This window comes from Homarus americanus, unplaced genomic scaffold, assembly GCF_018991925.1.
Source record: "Homarus americanus isolate GMGI-L3 unplaced genomic scaffold, GMGI_Hamer_2.0 scaffold25483, whole genome shotgun sequence".
NCBI lineage: Eukaryota > Metazoa > Arthropoda > Malacostraca > Decapoda > Nephropidae > Homarus > Homarus americanus.
The window spans coordinates 1,076,383-1,101,402 of record NW_024726235.1 but is presented as its reverse complement, the minus strand read 5'-3'; the positions used below and the strand labels follow the sequence as shown (position 1 = coordinate 1,101,402).

General features: G+C 44.8%; 1 protein-coding gene across 12 annotated transcripts in view; it reads right to left on the bottom strand.

Annotated features, from left to right (window-relative positions):
• Positions 1 to 25,020, bottom strand: part of LOC121865405 (aryl hydrocarbon receptor nuclear translocator homolog) — a 180,664-nt gene that overhangs the window by 95,546 nt on the left and 60,098 nt on the right. For 7 of the 12 annotated variants that reach the window (XM_042364762.1, XM_042364763.1, XM_042364761.1 and 4 more), the window contains exon 2: positions 3,553 to 4,245. The exons of the other annotated variants lie outside the window; for them this stretch is intronic. In XM_042364762.1, coding sequence (XP_042220696.1) covers positions 3,553 to 3,752 — 200 coding nt within the window. In that variant the 5' untranslated portion in view covers positions 3,753 to 4,245. The remainder of the gene's footprint in view (positions 1 to 3,552; positions 4,246 to 25,020) is intronic. 12 annotated transcript variants of the gene reach the window in all.

The following is a 25,020-nucleotide window of genomic DNA, read 5'->3' as shown; positions in this document are numbered from 1 at the left end:
AAGAAGGTAAGTTTACACGCGTGGCGGAGGGCGGGGTCCACCACACTGATGTACGGCGCTCAAACATGAATATCCAGTTACCAAATGACAGGTACGCCACAAACACGGCACACACGGCGGGAGAGGAAGACAAGTGGGAACACGGAGGAAGGGAAGGTGGGATAGATGTCGAGTATGGTGGAGTAAAGGTCGAGTATGGCGGAGTAGGTCGAGTATGGTGGAGTAAAGGTCGAGTATGGCGGAGTAGGTCGAGTATGGCGGAGTAGGTCGAGTGCGATAAGAAGACGCGGTAACAGTTGGGACCATGATAGGCAGTGGATGCAGGTTGGTGGCCAAAAGACCATGGAGGCAGACTGTTGAGAGGCTGATGGTAGGCTATTGGCAGGCCGTTGGCAGGCTGGGCCAAAAAATCTCTCTCACAATATTTTCCCCGCATGAGTAAACACAGACAAGCGCTCAATGTCGCGCGGTAGTTATTAATTCGTTTCATTAAGCGACGTCATCATAAACACCGCGTAAGTGGCCCATTGTACCTGAAGAATCTATTACCTACTGTTTAATTAATACCACCTGTCAACACGCACCCCTGACTTCAAGTGACCGGATACAAGTGTGAGAGTAACTACGAGTGTGTGATAGTAACTGCGAGAGTGTGAGAGTACCTACGAGTGTGAGAGAGTAACTATGAGTGTGAGAGCAACTACGAGTGTGAGAGTAACTGCGAGTGTGTGAGAGTACCTACGAGTGTGAGAGAGTAACTACGTGTGTGAGAGCAACTACGAGTGAGAGTAACTACGAGTGTGTGATAGTAACTGCGAGTGTGAGAGTACCTACGAGTGTGAGAGTAACTACGAGTGTGAGAGCAACTACGAGTGTGAGAGTAACTACGAGTGTGCGAGAGTAACTGCGAGTGTGTGATAGTAACTGCGAGTGTGTGATAGTAACTGCGAGTGTGCGAGAGTAACTACGAGTGTGTGTCATTTAACTACGAGTGTGAGAGTGTAACTACGAGTGTGCGAGAGTAACTACGAGTGTGCGAGAGTAACTACGAGTGTGAGAGCAACTACGAGTGTGAGAGTAACTACGAGTGTGTGATAGTAACTGCGAGTGTGCGAGAGTAACTACGAGTGTGTGTCATTTAACTACAAGTGTGAGAGTGTAACTACGAGTGTGAGAGTAACTACGAGTGTGCGAAAGTAACTACGAGGGTGCGAGAGTAACTACGAGGGTGCGACAGTAACTGGCATATACTTTAATGAAAATGATATCCAGATTTAGTGTTGACTGTCTCTTTAAGTATAAATTTTGATCTTCTTAAGGTGAAAATTATCTCTTAAGACATTTTCAGAATATAATAATAACGTTCATCGACAACTGACGGAGGTGATCACGTCAGGAGGAGACAGGAGACGACGATAACTACATGGATGGTCGAGTCTTGATGGCAGAGGTCACGCTACAATAAACACAGGTGATTCAACCACACAATACACAATCACCCAGTGGATCGATATACCTGGTGGAATTTTTCGAATATTGCCAAGTAACAAGTGGTCGGTCACACGCCGGAGACCACAAGGTAATTCCCCCCTGCATCTTCTTGTGTTGCATCTTCTGCTGGCGGACTTACCACACTCTCCACCACAGCACTGATCTGATTGCTGGATTGTTGTCAAAAGTCTCATGAGGACACGCTAGATGGCTTAATTGATCTACTTAGTGACTGCTTCCCTTCTCCCCTCGTCAGCCTGATATATTGAGACTTAACACACACACACACACACACACACACACACACACACACACACACACACACACACACACACACACACACACACACACACACACACACACACACACACAACACACACACACACACACACACACACACACACACACACACACACACACACACACACACACACACACACACACACACACACACACACACACACACACACACACACACACACACACACACACACACACACACACACACACACACACACACACACACACACACACACACACACACACACACACACACACACACACACACACACACACACACACACACACACACACACACACACACACACACACACACACACACACACACACACACACACACACACACACACACACACACACACACACACACACACACACACACACACACACACACACACACACATTTAAATCATGACTACACTTCATTTCCTCCTCAGTGTAAATCACACTAATCCAGGTGGAACCCATCACCCTCAACCCAAGACCCTTACCTCACCCTCAACCCAAGACCCTTAACTCCTCACCCCAACCCAAGACCCTAACTCCTCACCTCAACCCAAGACCCTTAACTCCTCACCTCAACCCAAGACCTCTTACCTCCTCAAATTCTAACCTCCAAGACCCTTAACTCCCACCCTCAACCCAAGACCCCTTAACTCCTCACCTCAACCCTAAAACCCTTAACTCCCTCACCTCAACCCAAGACCCTTAACTCCTCACCCTCAACCCAAGACCCTAACCTCACCAACCTAAGACCTTAACTCCTCACCTGAAGATTAACCCCTCTAACCTAACCTAACCTAACCTAACCTAACCGGGAGAGGAGATTCATGGGGTGATCCATTTAAGATAGACAAACACGAGCTCTTTCACTCTCTTGTTGCACTTGAAGGTTTAGAACTCATGGCCGCCAAGTTCACTCTCGGCTCTCTTCTGACGAGGCAATGAGCTTACACGGGAATGAATTTACTGAACAAACTTGGTGTTGACGTAACTAAGCTAATTAAGGGAGGGAGGGAGGGAGTCATTCAGGAACGATCCCATCACTTATGTACATGGTGATGAACTCTCTCTCTCTCTCTCTCTCTCTCTCTCTCTCAACCACCCACTTGAGACCCATTATCACCACAGTGCGGTAGTGTGGTCAACCCATTCTTCACAGTACCTGGAGCCACAGTGGGTTCTACGCTCTATGACTTCCTAATCAATTTTTATGGGGTTTCAACACCTCCCCCTACATTTATCTTCCTCACGGTGAGCGACTCTCTCTGGTCATCAATTACTTGCGGTATATACACTCTCTCTCTCTCGATGTATCACTGAAGGGGGTTTGGCGCTGCCTACCTCAACACAAAAGGTTCTACGTTAAGCACCTGAATGGCGACTTGGTTTACTTCAATATTAAATCTTGTTGGGAGACGTGAGGACCCCCCCCCCCCACACATTAACTGTTGGTAGCATTGAACACAACATGTAAGAGAACTATTAAACACCGTCCTTGTCCAGGGGTCTGTCTGTCAACACCGCCTTGTGTCGCTCACCAGCCAGGCAGCATCAAGGTCTCTTGCCAAACATGATGGCTTCCATGTTGGACCACAGATCTGGTGTTCCTGGCCCTGTACTGTGTATGACAGCCAACAATGTCAGTAAAATAAAACAGTAGAATTTCTGTAACAATAGAGTTAATACAATGGCAGAAGTCTATACTAAAACTCAAAACCCAGCAACTTGAGAGATGAGACAAGTGAGGCGTATACTTACCTTCTCTTGACGGTGGTGGGCGGGAGGGAGGTGGTCATGGAGTGGGCGGCGGCGGCTGCTGCTGCAGGTATAGGCGTGGGCGTGGCCAGCACCTGGTGGTGGTGAGCAGAGGGCGCCGTCATGCTCCCGCCTGACAGGCTACCCACCCCTGATCCCACGCCCATGTAGGCCCCAGGGTAGGTTCCAGCGTAGGTGTACATGGCGGTGGTGCCACCTTCACACTACACGGTGTTCGTCATCACCTGCAGCAGCAGCAGCTCTCCCGGGTTCCTGGCCGCCAGTGGGCCAACCACTGCATAGTCTGTACACACACTCCAGACTTCACTAAACACCACTACCCCTCTTAACACAACACTAATATCCTGTTTCATTAATGGTATACACACAAAATAACTTCACTATATACAGAGAGACGTTGGTGCACTTGTATTATATAACATCACTCATTACATACACCAGTACAACTCTCGAGGACATGTACTCTGGTACAGGTTCACTCACTAAATATACCAACACCTGTCACTTCACAAACAACACCAATGTATTGTTTTACTCTACAGTGTTGCCTTCACTCACGTGTGGGCGTCTGTGTACGCACGCCGTTAACCACTTAAGTAATTCCAATCAACATAGTAAAGATTTTGTCAATTCATCGCGTGAAATATCAAGTTTATTATTGTCAGTTCTTGTAACCTATTATGGGAATAAACACAATTAGCTTCTCAAAGAGTTAAGGTAAGGACAGGTACACTTAAGTCTTGCCGCTCTAACGTATAAAAACAAAAATAGCTCAGCGTCTGGTGGACCAAGGTCGACCACTGTGAAATTTTCCTTAAAACGGGATGAATATTGTGGACAGTAAAGTGCCAACATCGCAACATAACCACAACAATATAACACTAACAGTCTTGCCGATACCGAACGTCCGATAACCAGTTAACCGGACACTGGATCACACTGTTCAATATTTCCTCCACATAAACAAAGGAAGAAACAACAATAACTTGATATGAATTATTTATGGCCGCTATATAAGACTCATGGAGAGGGAGGCGAGACTAAGAGGGTGAGGAGGTTAGAGACGGAGGATGGAGGGCACGGGGAGGGGAGAAGGACTACCACCGCCCAACTGTCCATCATATCTGTTAGCTCAGGACAGATCACGCAGGTCCTCCATGATCGATACTCCAAGTCCTCGTTAACGCCACTGTACGTCTACCCATGGCCTGTACACCCCCCTCCTCCTCTGGTCTACAGTATATATACTCTACGCCCAATAACTTCAATACACTTAAATACCTGTTGAGTATATATATATAGACACAGGTAGCCATACATTCCCTATAATAATAAATCTCAGGTGATAAACAGGTAGCCCTCAGGTAACCAGTACACGAGGGCCAAGCTCATAACATAAGCTGGCACGTCCTCCCTCAAGAATACATAAAAGGTTATTTTTTTCTCTATGATCTCCAGCTATTTGTATTAATAGTTAGCCACTGGGTTTGTGTATGTTCCTCCGTCCAGACCAATAAAAACAAACCATCCTTGAACCTTAGTTTTAGAATGGTCCGCTCCCGCTAAAATCAGACAGTATTCAGGGATGGTCAAGATTTCACTCACCACAGCATACCGAGCACACGTAAGCAATGACCTACTTAACACTTCATAATTTAAGTAACGTCCAACGCTATTCTCTCTCTCTCTCTCATGACCTCAAACTAATAAATGGTGAAAATACCGAAGAAGAGAAAGTAAATATTATTAGCCACGCGGAGCCATTCAGAAGCCTGGCCCTCATTTTCTGACACCCTCACCCTATCACCTGCAGCCCCTCACCACCCCCTCACACTGCCAATACTAAACGACTCCCGGCCGCACCTCACCCCCCTGACTCCTGCTGGGTTCAGTAGAGTTCCATCGCGTGTGAAGGATCTTGATTCCTTTTGACGTGATTAATACAATATGACGGAAGTGAGTAAAGTCTGATGGAGTGTGTGTGGGGGGTGACAGGAGACAGGAGACGTCTGACCAGTGACATGTTCCTGACACTGAACAGCGTCGCCATTCACCTTTCCCACACTTAACCGGCTGTAACACAAATCATGGGGTCGGTAATACACCAGGCCGCCGCCACAGCCGCCGTTCATGACAGACGCCACACCACGCCTTGTTTACCCACTGTGGCACTCGTTTATTTCCACAATTAATGTAACACAACACCTTGTTTGGGGGGGTTTAGGAGGGGTCGTTTTAGGGTCTTTTGGGGGAGGGGGGTCGTCTTGGGGTGGTTCAGTTGTTAAGAGAGTTCACCATGTGTGCTACAACTACAGTAACGTGGAAATCCTCACATTCCCATCTCCGAGTAATGTTATAATCCCATGAGGGAGAATTTAATAAGAAGCTCCTCGTTGAACAGCACATAAGTCTCTCACACACACACACACACACTGACACGAAATGAATAACTGACTGACTAGCTGGCTGGGCTACCACCTCCCCACCTCCCCCCCCACACCACCACCACCACACGCCACATGACTGATTGAAACCATCACCACTACCACTACTACCACTACCAAGATCATCACAATCATCAGCGTGTTTAACCAGTGCCACTAATAACAATAACCTAACAGTGTATATATATATCAACCATTAAACACCATAACAATCACCATTATCACCACACTACACTACATCTTACAATCAACGTAGGTACAAGGTGAAAATGATCTACCTGGTAAAGATAAGTAAAACACAGAGAACATCAAGTGTGGTGTGTCTCAGTGGGGAACAAGTAGAGGGTAAAAGGACTTGTGTCACGCTCACTATATCATTACCATGGGAGTCATACGTATATATACATGACACATACATCCGTGACAACTATAGTATTACCATGACAGAGTGACATATACACGTTACTTATTATAAAATGATATCCCAAGTATTTCTGGTAAAGAGTATTGAAATGTATATACAGCATCTCTATATAACATTACACACTGTGGTCTGATAACATGCGGTGATACGTATTACATTCTCGTTAAGTGTCTTCACGTTTACTATTAATAATCGTAATATTTTCAACAAGATTTATAGTTTTATCATTATTATCGGTATTAACACACACAGACACACACACACACACACACACACACACACACACACACACACACACACACACACACACACACACACACACACACACACACACACACACACACACACACACACACACACACACACACACACACACACACACACACACACACACACACACACACACACACACACACACACACACACACACACACACACACACCTTCACTTCCTCTACACAACAACTGCCTCGGTAGAACACAACTGCCTATTAACTCCATAACATAACCACTTAACCTCGTCCACGTGAGCAGATCCCGCACACAGCCACCACCACTCGACTTATGTCAGACAGAGGAATACGTTACCTAACTTGCTGCTATGAGGTAAACGAGAAACGATAGGTGACAACAGGTGTGGGGGTCGTGTGTATGCGCTACATGTGTGCAGGTGAGACACAGGTGACTCTGGCAGCAGGGAACTGAGCAACGACATGGTGCCAGCGTACACAAGGGGAGTAGAGGAAATGAGGGGGAGGGGAAGAAAAGGGGGAATAAGGGGGGAGGGAAAGAGTACACAGAGGGGAAGGAAAGGGGAGGAAGGGCAATCAGTATTAGGGTGGTGGAGGGGGGTTGAAGTGGGGGAGAGAAGGACAAGTAGAGAGGCTGCGGGGCTGACAGGAGCAGCCTGGATGTGCCGTGCACTGACAACCACACGGCCGAGGGACCACACGCCAACCCCAACCCCCCCTCACCCACCTCACCACACACATTCCTCCCCTCATTGGGCACCACACACACACACTGCTCCGCCCCTCGCCCCTGGTTTCTAAGCTCCTCCCCTCATGACAGGTTTCCAACATGCTCCTCCCCTCATGACAGGTTTCCAACAAGCTCCTCCCCTCATGACAGGTTTCCAACAAGCTCCTCCCCTCATGACAGGTTTCCAACAAGCTCCTCCCCTCATGACAGGTTTCCGAAAAGATAAGTCCCTTTCACCGGGTTAGGTTCGGTTAAGTTATGGTAGGTTAGGATAGGTTAGCAGTCCACAAATCTGAGAAGCTGTTCCTTTAAGAGACACTGTACCTGCTGCCTCCTCCTACCTTCGCTTCAACACCATTAATATCACTACCATTATCCCCTGACCTCTAATTACACGGCCAGTACCGGTAAAGGAAATAGAGAGACTGAGGAAGAGTCGACGACGTGGGGGAGGAAAGCAGAATGATAAACGAGGAAAATAACATATAGCTGGATGTTAACAAGAGGGGGGTATTAAGATGTATTTAACAATGGAATGATTAACAAGCATAATGGATGATAATGAATGTTAACTGGGAGTATAAGAAGGTAATTAACATGGAATGATAAAATAACTTAACTAAACTGACTTATAGATACCTTGAATTAATAATACAGGTGAAAAATCATCAGCAATAAACAGAACTTAACATAAATAAGTTAACATGAGATGATGGACAGGTAAAGAGTTAATAATAAAAATATACATAAATATACCAAAATTAGCTATGTCTGGTATGTATGTATGTAAGATAAATAATATTAACAATGATGGAAAACAGTAACATTCCGCAACGCTACGAGACGATAATGATACGACTCGTTGTGATAAGAGAAGACTAGGGGGTGGGAGAAGGAGGGGGGATGGCGTGATTGGCTTAAAGCTAACGATAGGTGTGATCCAGGTGTATACTGAGGAGGTGTGGGAGGCTATCAGTTTTAGTTATTGTCACACACACACACACACACACACACCAGGTCATCCCTCCGTCAATTTCCTGGTGTGAAAAAATAATATCCGGGAGAGAAGGTTGAGGGAGAGAGAGGAGGAGGTTGAGGGAGGGGGAAGAGGGGGGTGAGGGAAGAGGTTGAGGGAAGGGGAGGAAGAGGAGGAGATTGAGGAAGGGGGGGGTTGAGGGAGAGGGAGGATGAGAAGGTTGAGATTGAGAGAAGGGAGAGGAGAGGGAGAGAGGACTTAGGGCCAATTTACCGGTGGGTCAGATAGGTGTGTCCTCTTCCCTCCCCTCCTCACCCCTCCACAACCCCCCCTCAGGCGTGTGTGTGTGTGTTTAATTAGCGGTAATCATCTGGTGTTTGCCGGGTATTGCAGTAAGTGCGCCGCATCACTAACGACCCCCGTAATAAACTCTTAACAATAAGGCCCGTACACACACACCCCATTCGCTAACGACTCACCCACACGATCACCATCACCTGAGGCTTTACGGCTACTCTATATCCATTATCTGTTTTACCTGGGAATAATAATTGCTACATCAATGATCCTGTAAACGCTGGCAACCCGACTCGACCCAGCCCAACCACGACCCGAGCCCACCCTGCCCAGCCCTCATCACAAATTGTCGACCTACCACAATCCCAACCTCTCTTTTATCTACCAACGTCACATCTTATCAACATAAAGTCTTCGCTTGTATTTCTGTCCAACATGTTAAGAGTCTCGAGTTCGTGAGGTGTGTTCCGACGGGCCGACAGTCTGTCTCTCTCTTCTCTCTCTCTCTGATACCAAGACCACAACAGATGTTACTAAATGAAGACAGAAGCGGAATATATTAATACACACATGGGGAACATAAGGCGGAGGACGCCCTTAATACATGCTATCATCCCTTAGAGAAAAATAAAACATGGATGACGTCTGAAATCCAACTATGATTGATCTCAACCGCGTCTAATACTGTCTAGCGAGGATGAGTGTGATAATCTTCTAGTTTCCGTCGTTCTCCAAAAGTTTCCCTCATTTTCCCTTAATTTTCCGTCATTCCCTTCCTTCACCTTCTTGCACAGCTCACAACACCCGGGTCTGTCACCAGCCTTTCATCTTCACTGTCTGTCTGTGCGTCAAGAGGAGACACCAATCTTAAATCAGTCTTCAGTTTACTGGGTGAGAATACCATGGGGAAATAATAAAGCTCACACACTTGCCACAAGGGAGCAAGGCGTGTTTTTTTCTTCTTTTTTTGGTGTGCCCATCTGCCGCGTACCCAGCAGGTGTGTGTGTGGGGGGGGGGGGGATATTTGGGAGAGAGGGGCATCGGTACCTGGTTAGGATAGGAGTGAGGTAGATGTAGGAGGGGTAAAGGCGAGGCTAAACACGCTAGATCCCTCCTCCACAGACTCACCACCTCACCCATTCATTAAACATTCCGAACTTCCCTACGTTCCCACGACCCCGAATAATCTGCCGCGTGAACTGCAACAAACCATTCCTCCCGCACCCAAGATGGCGACCCACCCGCTCTCCCCGATACCTGGTTGGCCAGTCGTGCAGGGTGGTGGAGCCGCAGTACGCATTCACCACCCTACAGAAACTTACCGCTGTCTACTTAATCAGTTATGAAGATGTAAAAGATACGTAGAGTGTTGTACAGTATATAACAATAGCCTCTGGCCCCTAACACAAAGGTACAGTACAGACAGTAATTGTTAATCTAATATTTCTTTCTTCCTCTCCTTTTGCCTTCGTTTATTTTCTCACATCCAACAACTTGTGTTTCTTCTCATCTACGGACATCACCTCACCACACCAGAGGACATACACACACACTGCTTCACTCTAAGAATTATGTCTCACTAAACCTGTACCCCCCCCCAACGTCTACAGTCTACGGGATGCTGACACCAAGTTTCTTGATAGACAGGAGAGATACACACTAACTTAACTTTACAATAAGAGTGTTTGGGTGTTTCTTCCAGGATTAAAATTATAAAATAAACACTACCCGAAGAGATTTTACGACAACTTAATTTTAAAAGCAACATTAAATTGGGTTTTTTATTTCTTGTGGATGTTTTTTTTTTATGGGAGAGAGGTTAGGTTACCCAGTCTGGCTTGATAATTAGTACACCGTGTCCACGTCAGTCACCTCCCTCACCCTCTCTCCTACACTACCCACCTCCCTCACCCTCTCTCTCCTACACTACCCACCTCCCTCACCCTCTCTCCTACACTACCCACCTCCCTCACCCTCTCCTACACTACCCACCTCCCTTACCCTCTCCTACACTACCCACCCTCCCTCACTCTCTCTCCCTACACTACCCACCCCTCACCTCTCTCCTACACTACCCACCTCCCTCACCCTCTCTCTCCTACACTACCCACCTCCCTCACCCTCTCTCCTACACTACCCACCTCCCTCACAAACGATGACGTCTTACAGAGTTTTGGAAGGACATGAGGCGATAGTTACTCCTACACTCATTGCTATGATTCACTAGAACAAATGGTTAGTGACGTAATGACCTAACCATTATATGTATACTCTATCACACCAAGAGGGAAGAGATGAGTGTATGGGTCAAAACACTCATCATGTATACTAGCAGGATGGTTTATGTGCACACAGTTGTACAGAAGGAGCACTAGTGAGTGTGTGTGTGTGTGTGTGTTGAGGTGCAGCACGCAGAGGCCCCCCCCCCTCCCTCTACCCACCGTTACCATGGCAATAGACAACAACAAAAGTGGTGCCCTTCATCTGCTGGTGGTCAGTGTACACGCTTATTTATCCTCTCAGCCCACAGCTTCACCACACACACTGTTCCTGCACTCACGACCGTCGACCGTGTGGTTCAACCTCACCTCACCTCACTACACCTCCGCACATGGTTCACAATAAATAATTGTCACTGAAACGTAATTACGGTACAATTACACTTTACTGAGGTTATATTTCGTGAACTTGTCACTTGATCAAAGCCTTGCACGAGACCCTTCGCTCGTTACTAAAATATACAACCTACATCCATGGGGAGTGTCTTTTGTTAAGTCTGCCGCGCTCGTCAAAGTGAAAATCCAGCGACTACAATGCTTTATAACATGCGGGGCCACCGTCACATTGATCATGTCCAGGCGAAGAAAGTGCTACGGTTGAATTAAGTCCAGTAAGACGACCCACACTCACCCTCGTTATTATATTTTCCATAATAAAGGTGTGTGATGGGTACAGCCACCGCCTGACACCTGTCCCACCCTCACGAACTGTTGAACAAGTCTGTCTCACACGTGGTGGTCTCCTGAGGGTGGCGGCGGCGCTGAGGTACACCAGGATCCCCGCACCTCTGGCCATCACTCACACTTGGTCCGTGTCCCACCGAGGGTAAAAACCTGGCAAGGCAATGTCAATAATGGAGGGTGCTTTGCCGCCCCTCATCACCATCACTCGCTGAGATGAACAAAAACACAGGACACAACAGTCTTTATCTAAATTACCAGCGGTGACTCCCCCTCCCACTCCACCACCCTGCATCTCACTTACCATAACCACCACTACAAAAACTCAGTCAATATGCAAAACGGACCAGTAACCCAAACATGAAGGATCAGAAAAACAATAAAAAAGAGTCGAGGATCCTTGGGAGCCTCACAGATGACCACACGGGAACAACCATTGCTGTAATAGAGTCTGATGCTCAAACACTATAATGAACCATAATTAACTTACGGAACCAGCAAGACCCTACCCTCCTGCTGTCTTCCCCACCATTCACTGTTTACCTCTCACCCCCAACCCCCACCTCTCCCCTCCCCTCGCTAGCTACTACAACACAGCAGGGCGCGTCGTGTTAACAACGGAACTAACATCGCGTGTTTACGTTGTTCTAACATGAGTCAAAGGCCACCAGTAAAAACAAAAAATGCTGCCTTGTTATTACTCATAATCCTTCAATATTACAAATGATGGTTTAATTACAAGTACAGTGAGACCAACACCATGACATAACGCCGGTCTTGTTGTCTGAGCCGTAGTTGTGTTTCTCCATTAAGTTTTTTAATTTATCGGAATAAACCTTGTGTACCAACACACGCATATAAAAAAATAACAATGCCGGCGTGTGTTTACTACCTGGCAGGGTCCGCCTGTCGGAGCTGTCAAATACAGTATTACAAGTGAAGTCGATGGAGCAGAACAGAACTATCCCCCCCCCCACCATTGACCTCCTCTGATTCAAAGGAAAATTCGGTGTTTAAGGGTTGTGAGGAGTCTAGGTCCATTGACCATCCGTGGTCACCACAAGGGGTCAAGCAGGTGGACCAGCCATGCTTGAATTATTAACGCCCAGGTAAAAATCCCAGACCGTCACGCTTCGAAATTCACTCAGTGAAATTCTGTATTAATGCGCATTTTGCTGATTTACCGGAAATAACAAAGGATAATTACCAGTAATTACGGCGGTGTTTACCAGGTATCAGCTGTCAAGTCGGTTTACCGAACAACAAACGCGTGTCTAATTGTGTAATCTTGTTTACATTCCCCGTCGTGACAATAAACCTCACTAAATACTGTCATCCTATGTGGTGGTTCCTGCTGTCACCTGTGTTCATGAAATTACATGTTCGAACCTAAACTTTGCCTCCTAAAGAACAGAGATTATTTTGAACATTTTCACCTGACTCTTGTAGTTCTGCAACTTAATAGAGTGAAATTGACGACCCCAAATTCCCCCCCCCCCAACCTAACCTAACCAAACTTCCTATATTTCAAGGTGTCGCTGATGACCACACACATGATAAAGATGACAGCTGGGCCCACATCCGGCAGCAAGACGACAACAAGCATTAACACTAACATCACACATAAGAGACTCCGCTTATACTGAACGTGGACTACCTCGCACCCGGCCCCAGCGATACTCCCCCCTTCCCGAAGTCAAAGAAATAACACAACAATGTTAAATACGGTCCTTACGACACACAAAATTATTTATGACAAAGATTAATGTTAGTATGGGTAGCGGAACGTTTCAAGTAGTACTGGTCACCTGAATATTAGCCTTATTTCACCTGAAGAATAACCACCCCAATCTAACCCCCATTACGGTGATCCGAATATCCAAACATAATAAACTAGACCTGTAGGAGTCTGGGAACAAAAGGTCAAATTAAAGCGAGGAGAGTAACGTGGGTGCTGGTGGGTGTGGGGGAGACACTGTCACCTCCAGTGTTTGTCTTAACACGTCACTCTCGCCATCATGTAAAAAACACTGAACTGTTCCTCTATTTTGACCACAAGTTATAATTACTGTCGAGCTACTAACACGCTACACTTAAATAATGATACACAGATAAATATACCGCGGTGTAGCAACAAGGGGTGTTAGTATAATGGTAAACAAACTATACTTCCTCGGTGCTGACCCATAACACACCGATACAACTGTCTAACTGCTGTGCTCTCCCACACCCCAGGGCCACCACTGCTTTTATCACCGTCTGCACACTTCACTCATTAACTATAAAATATTTCCCAAGTACATTATCTCTTCTGTAATGATGTCATTTCTTATAAAAAATAATCATTCAGGAGGAAAAGTGATGGAAAATCGGCCAGATAACGACGCTCTTAAACTACGATAGTATTAAGAGTGTTATCGGGTTTGATAACGAGTACACGAGCATCTACGGACTGCCTGGATATCTCTTCCTGCTGACTATATACACTGCTCCCGCGTTGTGATCTCTTTTTTATCGCAGTGAATAGTGGAGCAGGATAAGGTAGTATATGTAAGCGGTGTCTAGAACCACACGAGTTCTTCCCTCGCACCACCGCCCACCACAAACGCTGCATTATCAAATGATATATATCCCACAAGGCCGTCTATATTATTTTACTCATCACTTTCCTCCTCGTGATGACGGTGGTGTTCACTATCAAAGTCACCCGACTGAATTACTAACTAATGTTGCTGCCACGATTATGGAGGTGATGACGAAGGAGCAGACGAAGAAGTTATCCCCTTGAGTACGCCGATGACGCAACCATCTTGAGAAGTCTTCATACTGCATTGACTCGGTCCTCGTATTCAAAGGGTTAAATTTGGATAATTTCACAGTGGCACAAATATCTAGAGTGTAATTAATTAGCCAACTAAAAAGGATACCATAACAGACTAGTTTGATGAGGGAGTAAGGCACACACCACGGGGTATGGAATTGATGAGAGGAACGATGCCAAAACGTCACTTACGATCGAGCCAACACTACAGCAAGAGTGCCAAGCTGTCCTGATACACGTGTGCCAACAGGTTATAACATTTTATCAACGAGCATAAAAGGGAAGTGTCAGCTGAAGTGGCAACAAATTTAACAGTAAAATTATATCGAGGTAAGACACTTGGAGACGACCCCCAGCAGCAGGTCGTGTTATGGGTCGAGTGCCACGTGTTGAGGGGCCGATAAAGACACGTCCCAGATATATGTAAACAAGGCGATGACACCACGAAAAAATTAACTCTACAACAAGGAAACTCTACTTCAGAAAAGACTGGGTGTGTGGTGGTGGTGGTGGTGGTGGTGATGATGATGATGAACCACGAAGTACATGTTCATCCCACAAGAAAATTTTTTTCACAATCTATATTATAAGAATATCTCAGAATAGTTATGAACTGTATACCTGTAAAAGCCCAGAACACACACACACACACACACACACACACACACACACACACACACACACACACACACACACACACACACACACACTTAACTACTATACCTCGGCGTCTCGACCACTATACCCAACCTCTAACCTGTTGGGGTAAGAGAAACAAACCCCACAGGTGTAACACAAGCCCCCGGGGTCTTCATTCACCACTTTCTTATTCTCTCGTGGGAAAAATATCGAGAACGTGCAGACCAGCTAATGAACCGAGCAATCATTGTGCAACACTTGAGGTATATAGCAATTCAAGAGACACATAGTACAGCAGCTGGTGATGGGCGGACGGGTGGCAAGTCTGTACTCTTCACCGCCGGCATCACTCACGAGGAGGAAATAATAACAGAAATGAAGGGCTTAGTTTGTGTCAGGGAACATCGTGGGAAAGTGTAGAAATATTTCACCAGAATACTGATCACAATCTGTCGAGGAATTTTGCAAGCAAGATGCGGTATTATTATTATATAAAAAAAATATTGTGGTGTACCGAGGCTGTTGTCGGATACTGTTTCTCATTATTATTATTATTATTATTATTATTATTATTATTATTATTATTATTATTATTATTACGTTGCGAGTGAATGTTGCGTAATACCATCGAAGGAAAGTTTCGAAATTTAGTTCTGTAATATTTTTACGAGTTTGCTTTTTAAACAAGAAGGTCGATTGCAAATGCATATACAGTACACAAACAATATAAATAAACAAATAAATAAATAAACACACGCTTACTGCACGCAGGGGCACTGAAGAAAAATAACAACGGTAACAACAATAAACTTCGAAAGGAACGACACAACGGCGCAGACAACAGGAGGAAGACAACGGCGCAGAAAAAAGACAGTCACAATCAACAGGGAGAAAGACACAAGCAACAGGAATGCCTGACAACAGAGGGGGGGGCAAGAACCACACAAGGGTGGCCCAACTATAGAGTACAAGGAGTGTTGAGTTGCGGTCGAACAGAAGCGCTTTTGCCTGCACTAACAAAGGGCGCAGTCAGTAGCTTGTGTCAGAAACCTGGCCAAGATGGGGCGGGCGGGTACGGGTGGAATTGTTGGTAAAAGGCCAAGGTATAGACGGGGCGGGGAGGGGTTACAGGTTAGACCTCCCATCATGATAATATAAGCACAAGAATTCGCCCCAGCGGTGGTGCAAGCCGAGCCTACTATTACAGGTGTATTGGGTGGAACTTCGCCCTGGCTGACATAAATCGAAGTACTGTAGGTAGTGGCCTTATCTGGTGTGGTAGACGCGTAGTTTCCCCTTAGGGTATTATACTGTAGGCCGTGTCCTCCCCTCACGATGATGCAGGTCGGGCCTACTCTTGGAGTGATGGAGGCCTGGGCTCCCCTCGGGCGGGTGGCGTGCGACGGGATCCAGGGCTGGCGGGCCGACAACACGCAAGGTCCTCCGCCCCTCACCTGCTCCAGGCTAACTAATCCCACACTCCAGGTAAACCACCACCAGCCTTCTCAACACATTATGATGGCAGACAGACGAGAGCTAGCTAGTTCGCTCACATAAACACACACACTAACAGCCTTCAGCCTCGTTAACTCTTTGCTGACCATCTATAGCCTGGTGTGTGGCTGTCCTGTAACCTGTCCCTAGAAATACACCCGACCTGAGTTTGGTAAATGTTCGGTCACCAGGTATTACGAGTAGCACCAGACGTCTTGTACAATGTTTTTATACCGGTTCACCATCAGCCTCCAACCTTTATCCACCAGCGTACATCTATACTCTTCACTTCCCTCCACCTAATACACAGTCACCACTCTAGTAGATTATATTATGTTATATTAAAAAATAATGCCAGCTCAGTCTTAAAATAACTGGATGACTCGAGCGTTCCAATTTCTTTCATTACATTACACAAAGCCATTCACAGAAATCCATTAATTGAAACACGGCGAAGTTCCCAAAACCTTTTCACGACATCACGAATGCAGCGTCTTCCTACAAGAGTATTTCATTATCTGATACCCACAGTAGATTACCTAGCTGACCTGCTCACTCTTCGGCTGACCACAACATGCTTTCCACCGCGAATTAATGTAATTCTTGGTCATAAGTTTCAGAATTAGCGACCAGAGGATGTGGGAGAGTGTAACGCCCAACAGAGACCTGCAGTGTTCCGGTACACCTAGGTGTTATCATGGCGGCCAACACTCTTTCTCAGGTGTGTGGGGGGTGGGGGGAGGGCATGGAACCTCAGCTGCTGCCCTCTCTATACGCTTCCAGAACTCCCTGAGGTGTGTGGGCGTCACTCACCACTCAGGACGCACTATGTACCATGTTCAGTTTTCAAGGTCGATGTGCTGAACTGAACCTCCTAGTTATAGTTCCTTCCTTGACCTGTACTATAAAATACAAACACACAACCGAGTACAAAAACACTTGGGTGTAACCAGGCACACATGGAGATATACACACATACTTACACGCACGCATGAACACAAACGTACACGCATTATTCTCACTCTCTACTCAAAAAGAAATCGAAGGCACTTAATAGCAAGATTTCTAAAAAGAGAATTTAACATCTGCGACTTACGACTCATTATCTTCCCTCTAAAACATTCCTCCACCTACCGATACATTCAACAACACTACCAATAGATGATTTCCAGGACGTATACAGATCATTCCCAACAGCCGAGAGTAGAGGAGACACCGTCGCAATAACTCTTCCCAGAACCAATTTCCCGGAGAGTGGAAACGAGTGACAACCAATTCCCAGAACCAGCTCAGCATCTGTACTCTACCCCACCACGATCTCTCCGGTGAACACACACACACACACACACACACACACACACACACACACACACACACACACACACACACACACACACACACACCATGTATAATTCTGGACATTATCACCACCTACAATCTCCTCCACACCGTATTCTTGGAGTCGTAACTTCAAAATTACCTTCATTATCACCACCACCACAACAACGTCTAACCCACCGCCACCACGATACCACAATATCTCCACCACAAACACCACAACGTCACCACCTTCCCCCTTTACAAATAACTCCTCCCATACACTATCTCAACCAGTTAACTCAGTATCACCAGACAGCCAACTTCCCCTCCCTCTCCCGTCAGTGTGTGGGGTGGTCTCGCCTATAATGGGATGATCGTTGTGGCGTTCAAGTGTATTAAGGTGACGTCTTAAGAGGAGATGAAGAAGTCGAGAGGGTGTCGATATATTAGTTGATAATTTCCTTCTCGGCGCGCATTTACGTGACTCCATGTCGGTGTGTGTGTGTGTGTGCCGTAACATGCGTATGCCAGGGGGGGGGGGGGTAAGGGGGATACCATTATAGTATGTGTGAATGAGTCTCTCTCTCACACATCACGTTGTCAGCAGAAAATTGACTTGACAGAAGTGCTAAAAGCTTCGTGGTAATAACAGCTGAGTGATTCATTCTGTTGGGAGGTTGTTAGGTCTCAGGCTGACGCTCATAAAGAGGGTGTCATAATAACGCAGACTAATAGAACTGCCACAGCCAATAACGAGGACACACACACACACACACACACACACACACACACACGGCACCGTTACCTTTAACCTTCATGTGTTGTGATCTCGTGTAAGTAGGTCTGTGTCGCTTTTACACAACGCACTTGGCTTCTTGAGACCGTCGAGTACCATCCCATTTGAGCTCTTGCAACTTAACCTCAGACGGACTTCAACTGTTATCGTCCGTCTACTTGAAGATTTCATTAATACATCAGAGACTGTAAGCGGGTGTTTGTCCTCAACCAGGGAGATTATCACAACACCCTGCAGAAACAACAGTCCCCTTGTACCACCAACCCCAGGTCCTGTTGTATAAGGAACAATAGTTTTGTTGTAACCAGCAACCAAGAGTCTCGCTGTACAAGGAACAACAAAAGTTACAATAAGGATTCACTATGCACTGAAGAACACGAGCCATGCTGTGGAAGGCGGTGCACCAAGAGTGGACGAGGAAGAGGGTGTCACAGCGCCAGTCATAACCATTAGACACGCCGGCCACACATACATACACCTACCTGGCTGCACCCTTCCTGACGGTCAAACCAAGAAGGAAAATAAATAAACAAAGAAATTTTAATCAAAGGAGCATCAAGGACACTAATTTCATAAAACTCTAAAAAAAAGAAAAAAGAAAAAAACCCACTGCGATATGACTAAACCACATTATTAACCTTATAGAGTAAAGGCAATTATTAGCTCGACTAGCAAGTGTGAGGCAGAGGTAGCGGGACTGTGGTGGTGGGTTCATCTTGAGCCCCGAGGCCTGCTCTCTGCCCCCGTAACCACACCCTTATTACAGTAATTAGCAACACCAGCCCACGGGAGTTCTCTTCGGCTGGGGAGGTCAAGTCGTGTTCCAGCACCAACCTCACCAGGCACGAGACATGAGGTTTAAAATATTGTCTTCGATTTGGGTATAGGGAGTTAGGTGAGGTTGGGTGAGGTGAGGTTAGACACTATAGCCCACTGGAACATTAAGTCAATCCAACAGAAACTATCAAACTAGTTACATTAACAATAGTTTCGGAACGGACGTACAAGAGGCATGAAAATATATACTAAAAGCCAAAAAGAAAAACAAGAAATCCTATATAATAATCGCCTTCGTTAACTCTACACTGCACAATAACAAATAATATATATATATATATATATATATATATATATATATATATATATATATATATAAAAGTGTGTGTGTGCCAGAAACAAGAGCTAAGTCTGGAAATGAAAAAGATCGCGTGAGAGATACGTTAGGGCAAGGCACACGTTATCGCGCTACTCCGCCAATATTCAACAGTGTGGATATAATGAACATCAAATTACTAGCACAGCGAGGTAATATATTCTGGTGTGTTAACATTACCGCAAAATATTGTGAAATGTCGTATTGTACCACCAACGTCACGCGGCAGTTAATCTTCCGCTTCAGTATATGTTTAATAGTTTCTGTGCAGCGTAGACAAGACGATACTCGGGTGCAGAGTGCTCTACACCTCACACTCCCTCAACACAGTAACGCGTACTGTAGTGACGTGACAGCCCGCCATCACTTTGCTACACTCATGTCTGTGTATTAATAATAAATTAGGCAAAACACCGAGTCTCAAAGAAGTTATCACATGTTACACCCTCACAAACCACGTGCTTAATTAATAATAAATCAGGGAGAAGCTACACCAGCAGGTAACTTATGAAGTGGTAATATGGAGGAGCAAATATGATGATGAACAAAAGACGAGGTTCACAGTGATGACTGGAGCGTGGCACCCACCACACCCACCCTGGCACTAGTGTTATGGTGCCACCACAACACCATCACCCCACAACAGTGTGCGGTACACCTGATTACAGCCTTCACCGTGTAAGCTGTTATTTCTTCTCCGCAAGATGATCCCTCAAGGTGTGACGCCGGTGTGGTGCCACGAGCCACATTTCATAGTGTAATTATAACCTAACTTAAACAGCGCTAGAAACGTGTTATTTTACCTGATAAAATAATACTAAGAAACTGTTACATCACCACAATAACCAAAACATGATAACACACTGGAGTATGGCGGCCAGCAGTCAAGACGATCACTGTACTACCACACAAGGACGGCCCACCACACGACACTAACTAGGGCAACAAGGCTCGTCTCGTCCGTCATTCTCTATCCTTAATTATTACCAGAGGAGGATGTGAGAGCCGTGCCCCACACCGAGCCTCTCCATATATGCCCCTTGGTGATTACCTCCCGCCGGGGCAGCCTTACCCTATGTGGCTCACCTCCCCTCAGCACTACACACTACTAGTACCTCACAACAGGTCAGGTTAGGCGCATATTTATCACATCAAAGAGAAGTTACATCATTCATAATGCCATAATGAAGAAATTACTTTACCTGTACCTTATGTAAACCTGCAGCTACTTGTGCTAATATTTCCCAATAAACTTTCTGGAACTGAGTTTAAATACTGAGTAGAGAACTTTAGGAGCGGTGCAGCAGGCCAACACCACCCTGTGCTTCTTGACACAACTGCACACACAACCTCCACTATCGCCGCTAAGCACGTCAGGGAGGGAGGGCCGCTGGGGGCTCCTTTGAACTTTAATCCACAGTCAGTACATAAACACAACCATGGCGTAATGAGAAGATTAACCCGTAATATATAAACATAATAAAATTAAAGTGCAGCGTCGTACACGTAAACGGACGCCACTAGTCTACAGGGGGCACGTTCACCTTCTCCTAGCGATTCCTACAGCCTCCATACTGACCAAGAACAGAACATGAGGCATTGTATCAGTGGGTTACAGTACCAGATAACCAACTGTCGCGTGAACACTATCTTACACGAACAATATAAAATGAGTTTGAGTAAATATGACAGATCAAAAAAAATTCAAAATGTAAAATGATAATGACGACTAACACAACGGCGTCGAGGTGTGTTATCACAGTTATTCCTGGCGAGAGTAAAAAAGGATATAAGGTTTATTTTATTCTTTAATGATACAATTATCTGAAAAAGGTCGATATAATGTTTTAATTTTAATATTTTACCAAATATTCCATTACGAACTTTAAAAAAAATTAATCTTTTCAACTTATACAAGGAAAACACAATCATTTATGAAGTCATCCAATAAATATTTCAATTTATTAAAAACAAAAATAATTAAAACAGTCGACTTGAGGCTGCCAACACTTTTTCTATTACAATAATATCCGTATTACAGCATCACCGTCTCACCACTCTGATTACAGTGTTATATAGTGTAGTAAAGGTAAGCGAGGGCCAGTAAGCTCGTCTGGCACTGGTAGCAGCCTGTGAAGTGCCAGAAAAACTCGTGTTAAGAGGAATAAAGTGAACATCTGCCGGGCGGCGCAGTACACAAGACAGGTTACACGCCGCGGGTCACAGCCAGTCCTTCCTCAACCAAGATGACAAAACAATATAACGTCTCCATCAAAAAACGACATATGATAAACTTCCACCTGCTGACTCACGGCTGACTCTCACGTCTTCCTCCTAAACCTTGGGGCGGCATCATCCACAAGTGTGTCAACCTGGCGGCCAGTGTTACTTGTGGGTCACCGTAAACGATCACTGACCTACACCCGGCCAACACCCCGGACGGTGAAGGATGTACAGTACAGTACACAGAAGCCACATATAACGCTGCTGCAGTGACCTACACAATCCCGCTGTCTGGGTACCAGTTTCCATCCAGTAATCACTAAATTCGGATTAACACTACATTTCCTATCTCATCTAGGCATTACTCCTCAATGATAAAAATATTCTAACGACACTACAGTATATATATATATATATATATATATATATATATATATATATATATATATATATATATATATATATATATATATATATATACATATATATATATACATATATATACATATATATATACATATATATATATATATATACATATATATATATATATATATATATATATATATATATCTTGATAAAATCACACGGGAAAATGGAAACAACGGAGTACCTTAGCTTTCGTCTTTATTCAAGACATCTTCAGAGGCAACTGAAGATGTCTTGAATAAAGACGAAAGCTAAGGTACTCCGTTGTTTCCATTTTCCCGTGTGATTTTATCAAGATTTATCTTATCCACGTTTCCATTGTGGATTTACATGAAATATATATACATATATATAAATTCTTACCAAGATGACCTAACACGAACACCCCCAAAAATAGTCAAATAATAATCAAGTATATATATTAATGTTATGCAATGATAAAATAATTACTAATCCTACCAGTAGATGACCTCACCTAGACACTTCCTGGAACAAGACCTCGCTCGCACCGCCAACCTAGCAAAAGAGTCGGTAAAAGATAGATGCTCCTCCAACACAATACTGTACCCGCTGTTGACCTTTGACCTCTACGTTTGACCTTCACGAAACAGACCTGGTAGTTGTCCTTACACAAGGATGTAGGGGGGTTCCCAATAAAAAAAGAAAGAAAGAAAGAAGTTGTCCGCGAATCACACACAGTCTTGTTGAAACGTGACGAACACTGACACTTGGCGTGAGTCCCAGTGTAGTCCGCCTACTGACTCTTCTGGTACCTTCTGGTGACCTTTGACACTGACCTTCTTAGGTGGTCATCGGGGCAGAGATAAATTCATAATTGTGAAAAATCAAGAGGTCAACCACCTTTTTTCCCTTTGGCCTTTAAACCGAGTTCGACAATAACTTACAGATAACGAATTACTCATAACCTAATCAGATGTGACATTATCATCAACTTTACTTAATAATGTGGATATTACGTCAAGAAAGGGACCTTTAAGAGCCTCGTGATCTTGACTTTTGTCCGATATTAAGTAACAAAATTTAAATACTCAGATTATTATACTTATGCGAATGTGACTGTCAGTCCTACCGTACATAATATCAATAGGAAAATACTACTCGTTCATTCTGTGTAATTTTATCATCATCTTGACCTTCACGATAAGGAGTTATGGTTCCCCAGTACTGAACACCGTCCCATGATTCTTCTTACTCATAGAAACTTTCAGGGAATCAATCTCAAAGTTTCAAAATTACACCCGGGGCGTACAAGCGTGGCGGTCAGAAGGTCGTCCATACATACCGACGGACACGCAAGACAAACAAAAAAGTCCCCTAAATGTTCTCTCCTTCAGGTAACACTAAACTACACATCACTACACGTAAACTATATTGCTGTAGACTTGATCTACACTATAACACACCTTCACTATACAGTATAAACCACATCGCACATCAACGCAACTGATAAGGTACCGTTGCCGCGGACTACCCACACAATCACCACTGGACTGATAAGAGCTCAAGACATTTATCTCACTCCTGTCGCTTGTGACGTACTGGCTGTCTCTTAATTACTTATTATAGATAAGAATTACTGGGACATAAGTTTCTGGGGACGAAATGATAAGAAAATACTGGCTGTCTTTCCACTGTCATTCATGGATGTCGCAGCTCATCCGATATTATAATTATAATAATAATAATAATAATAATAATAATAATAATAATAATAATAATAATGTTCACCGCACACCCTCGTCTACTACACCCCATCACCGTACAGTATTCACTAATATTAAAGCGTAAAGTTACAAATTATCAACACTACAGATAATTTCGCATATAACGAGTCCAATATTGTATACGTAGTGACGAGAGATCTGTTTGCTGACACCGCCATCACTTATCAATTTAATATTACACTGTTTATACGAGAGCGTTTATATAGTTCACGACCCCACGTTGTTATCTTACTGTTCATACTCTCCACTATACACTACTTGTCGTGTTATATAACAGGACTAGCGCTGGTCGTGACCAAGGATAGCACAACTAGCCTTGAACTTCCAAGGTCCCGGGTTCAATCCCCAGTCAGGTGGGCGTATTTCACAGGTCGGGAATTAAACTAGACAAGTGTTTAGTGATCTGGGTGGGCGGCGTGCTGGCTACAAGGTGCTACAGCTACACACTCACAGGGACATAGTTCACTCCTAGCCCCTCAGTTACATGTTTAATAAATCACTGTAGCAGGAACATTCTACCCACAAATACAAACTTCTTTATAATCTACATTAACGGGATAAACTGGTCTCATGATTAAATATTAATAATGTGGACTCTGGCGGTGTTGTAGGAGTAATAGTGTAGTTGAGTATGACCAGGTCACTTAACAATACCATATTCAAAGGATAATTTCAGGTGTTACAGTGTATAGCGACCACCTGTACAATTTATAGCTCATATATAAGAACATAATTCCCTGAGAGGTTT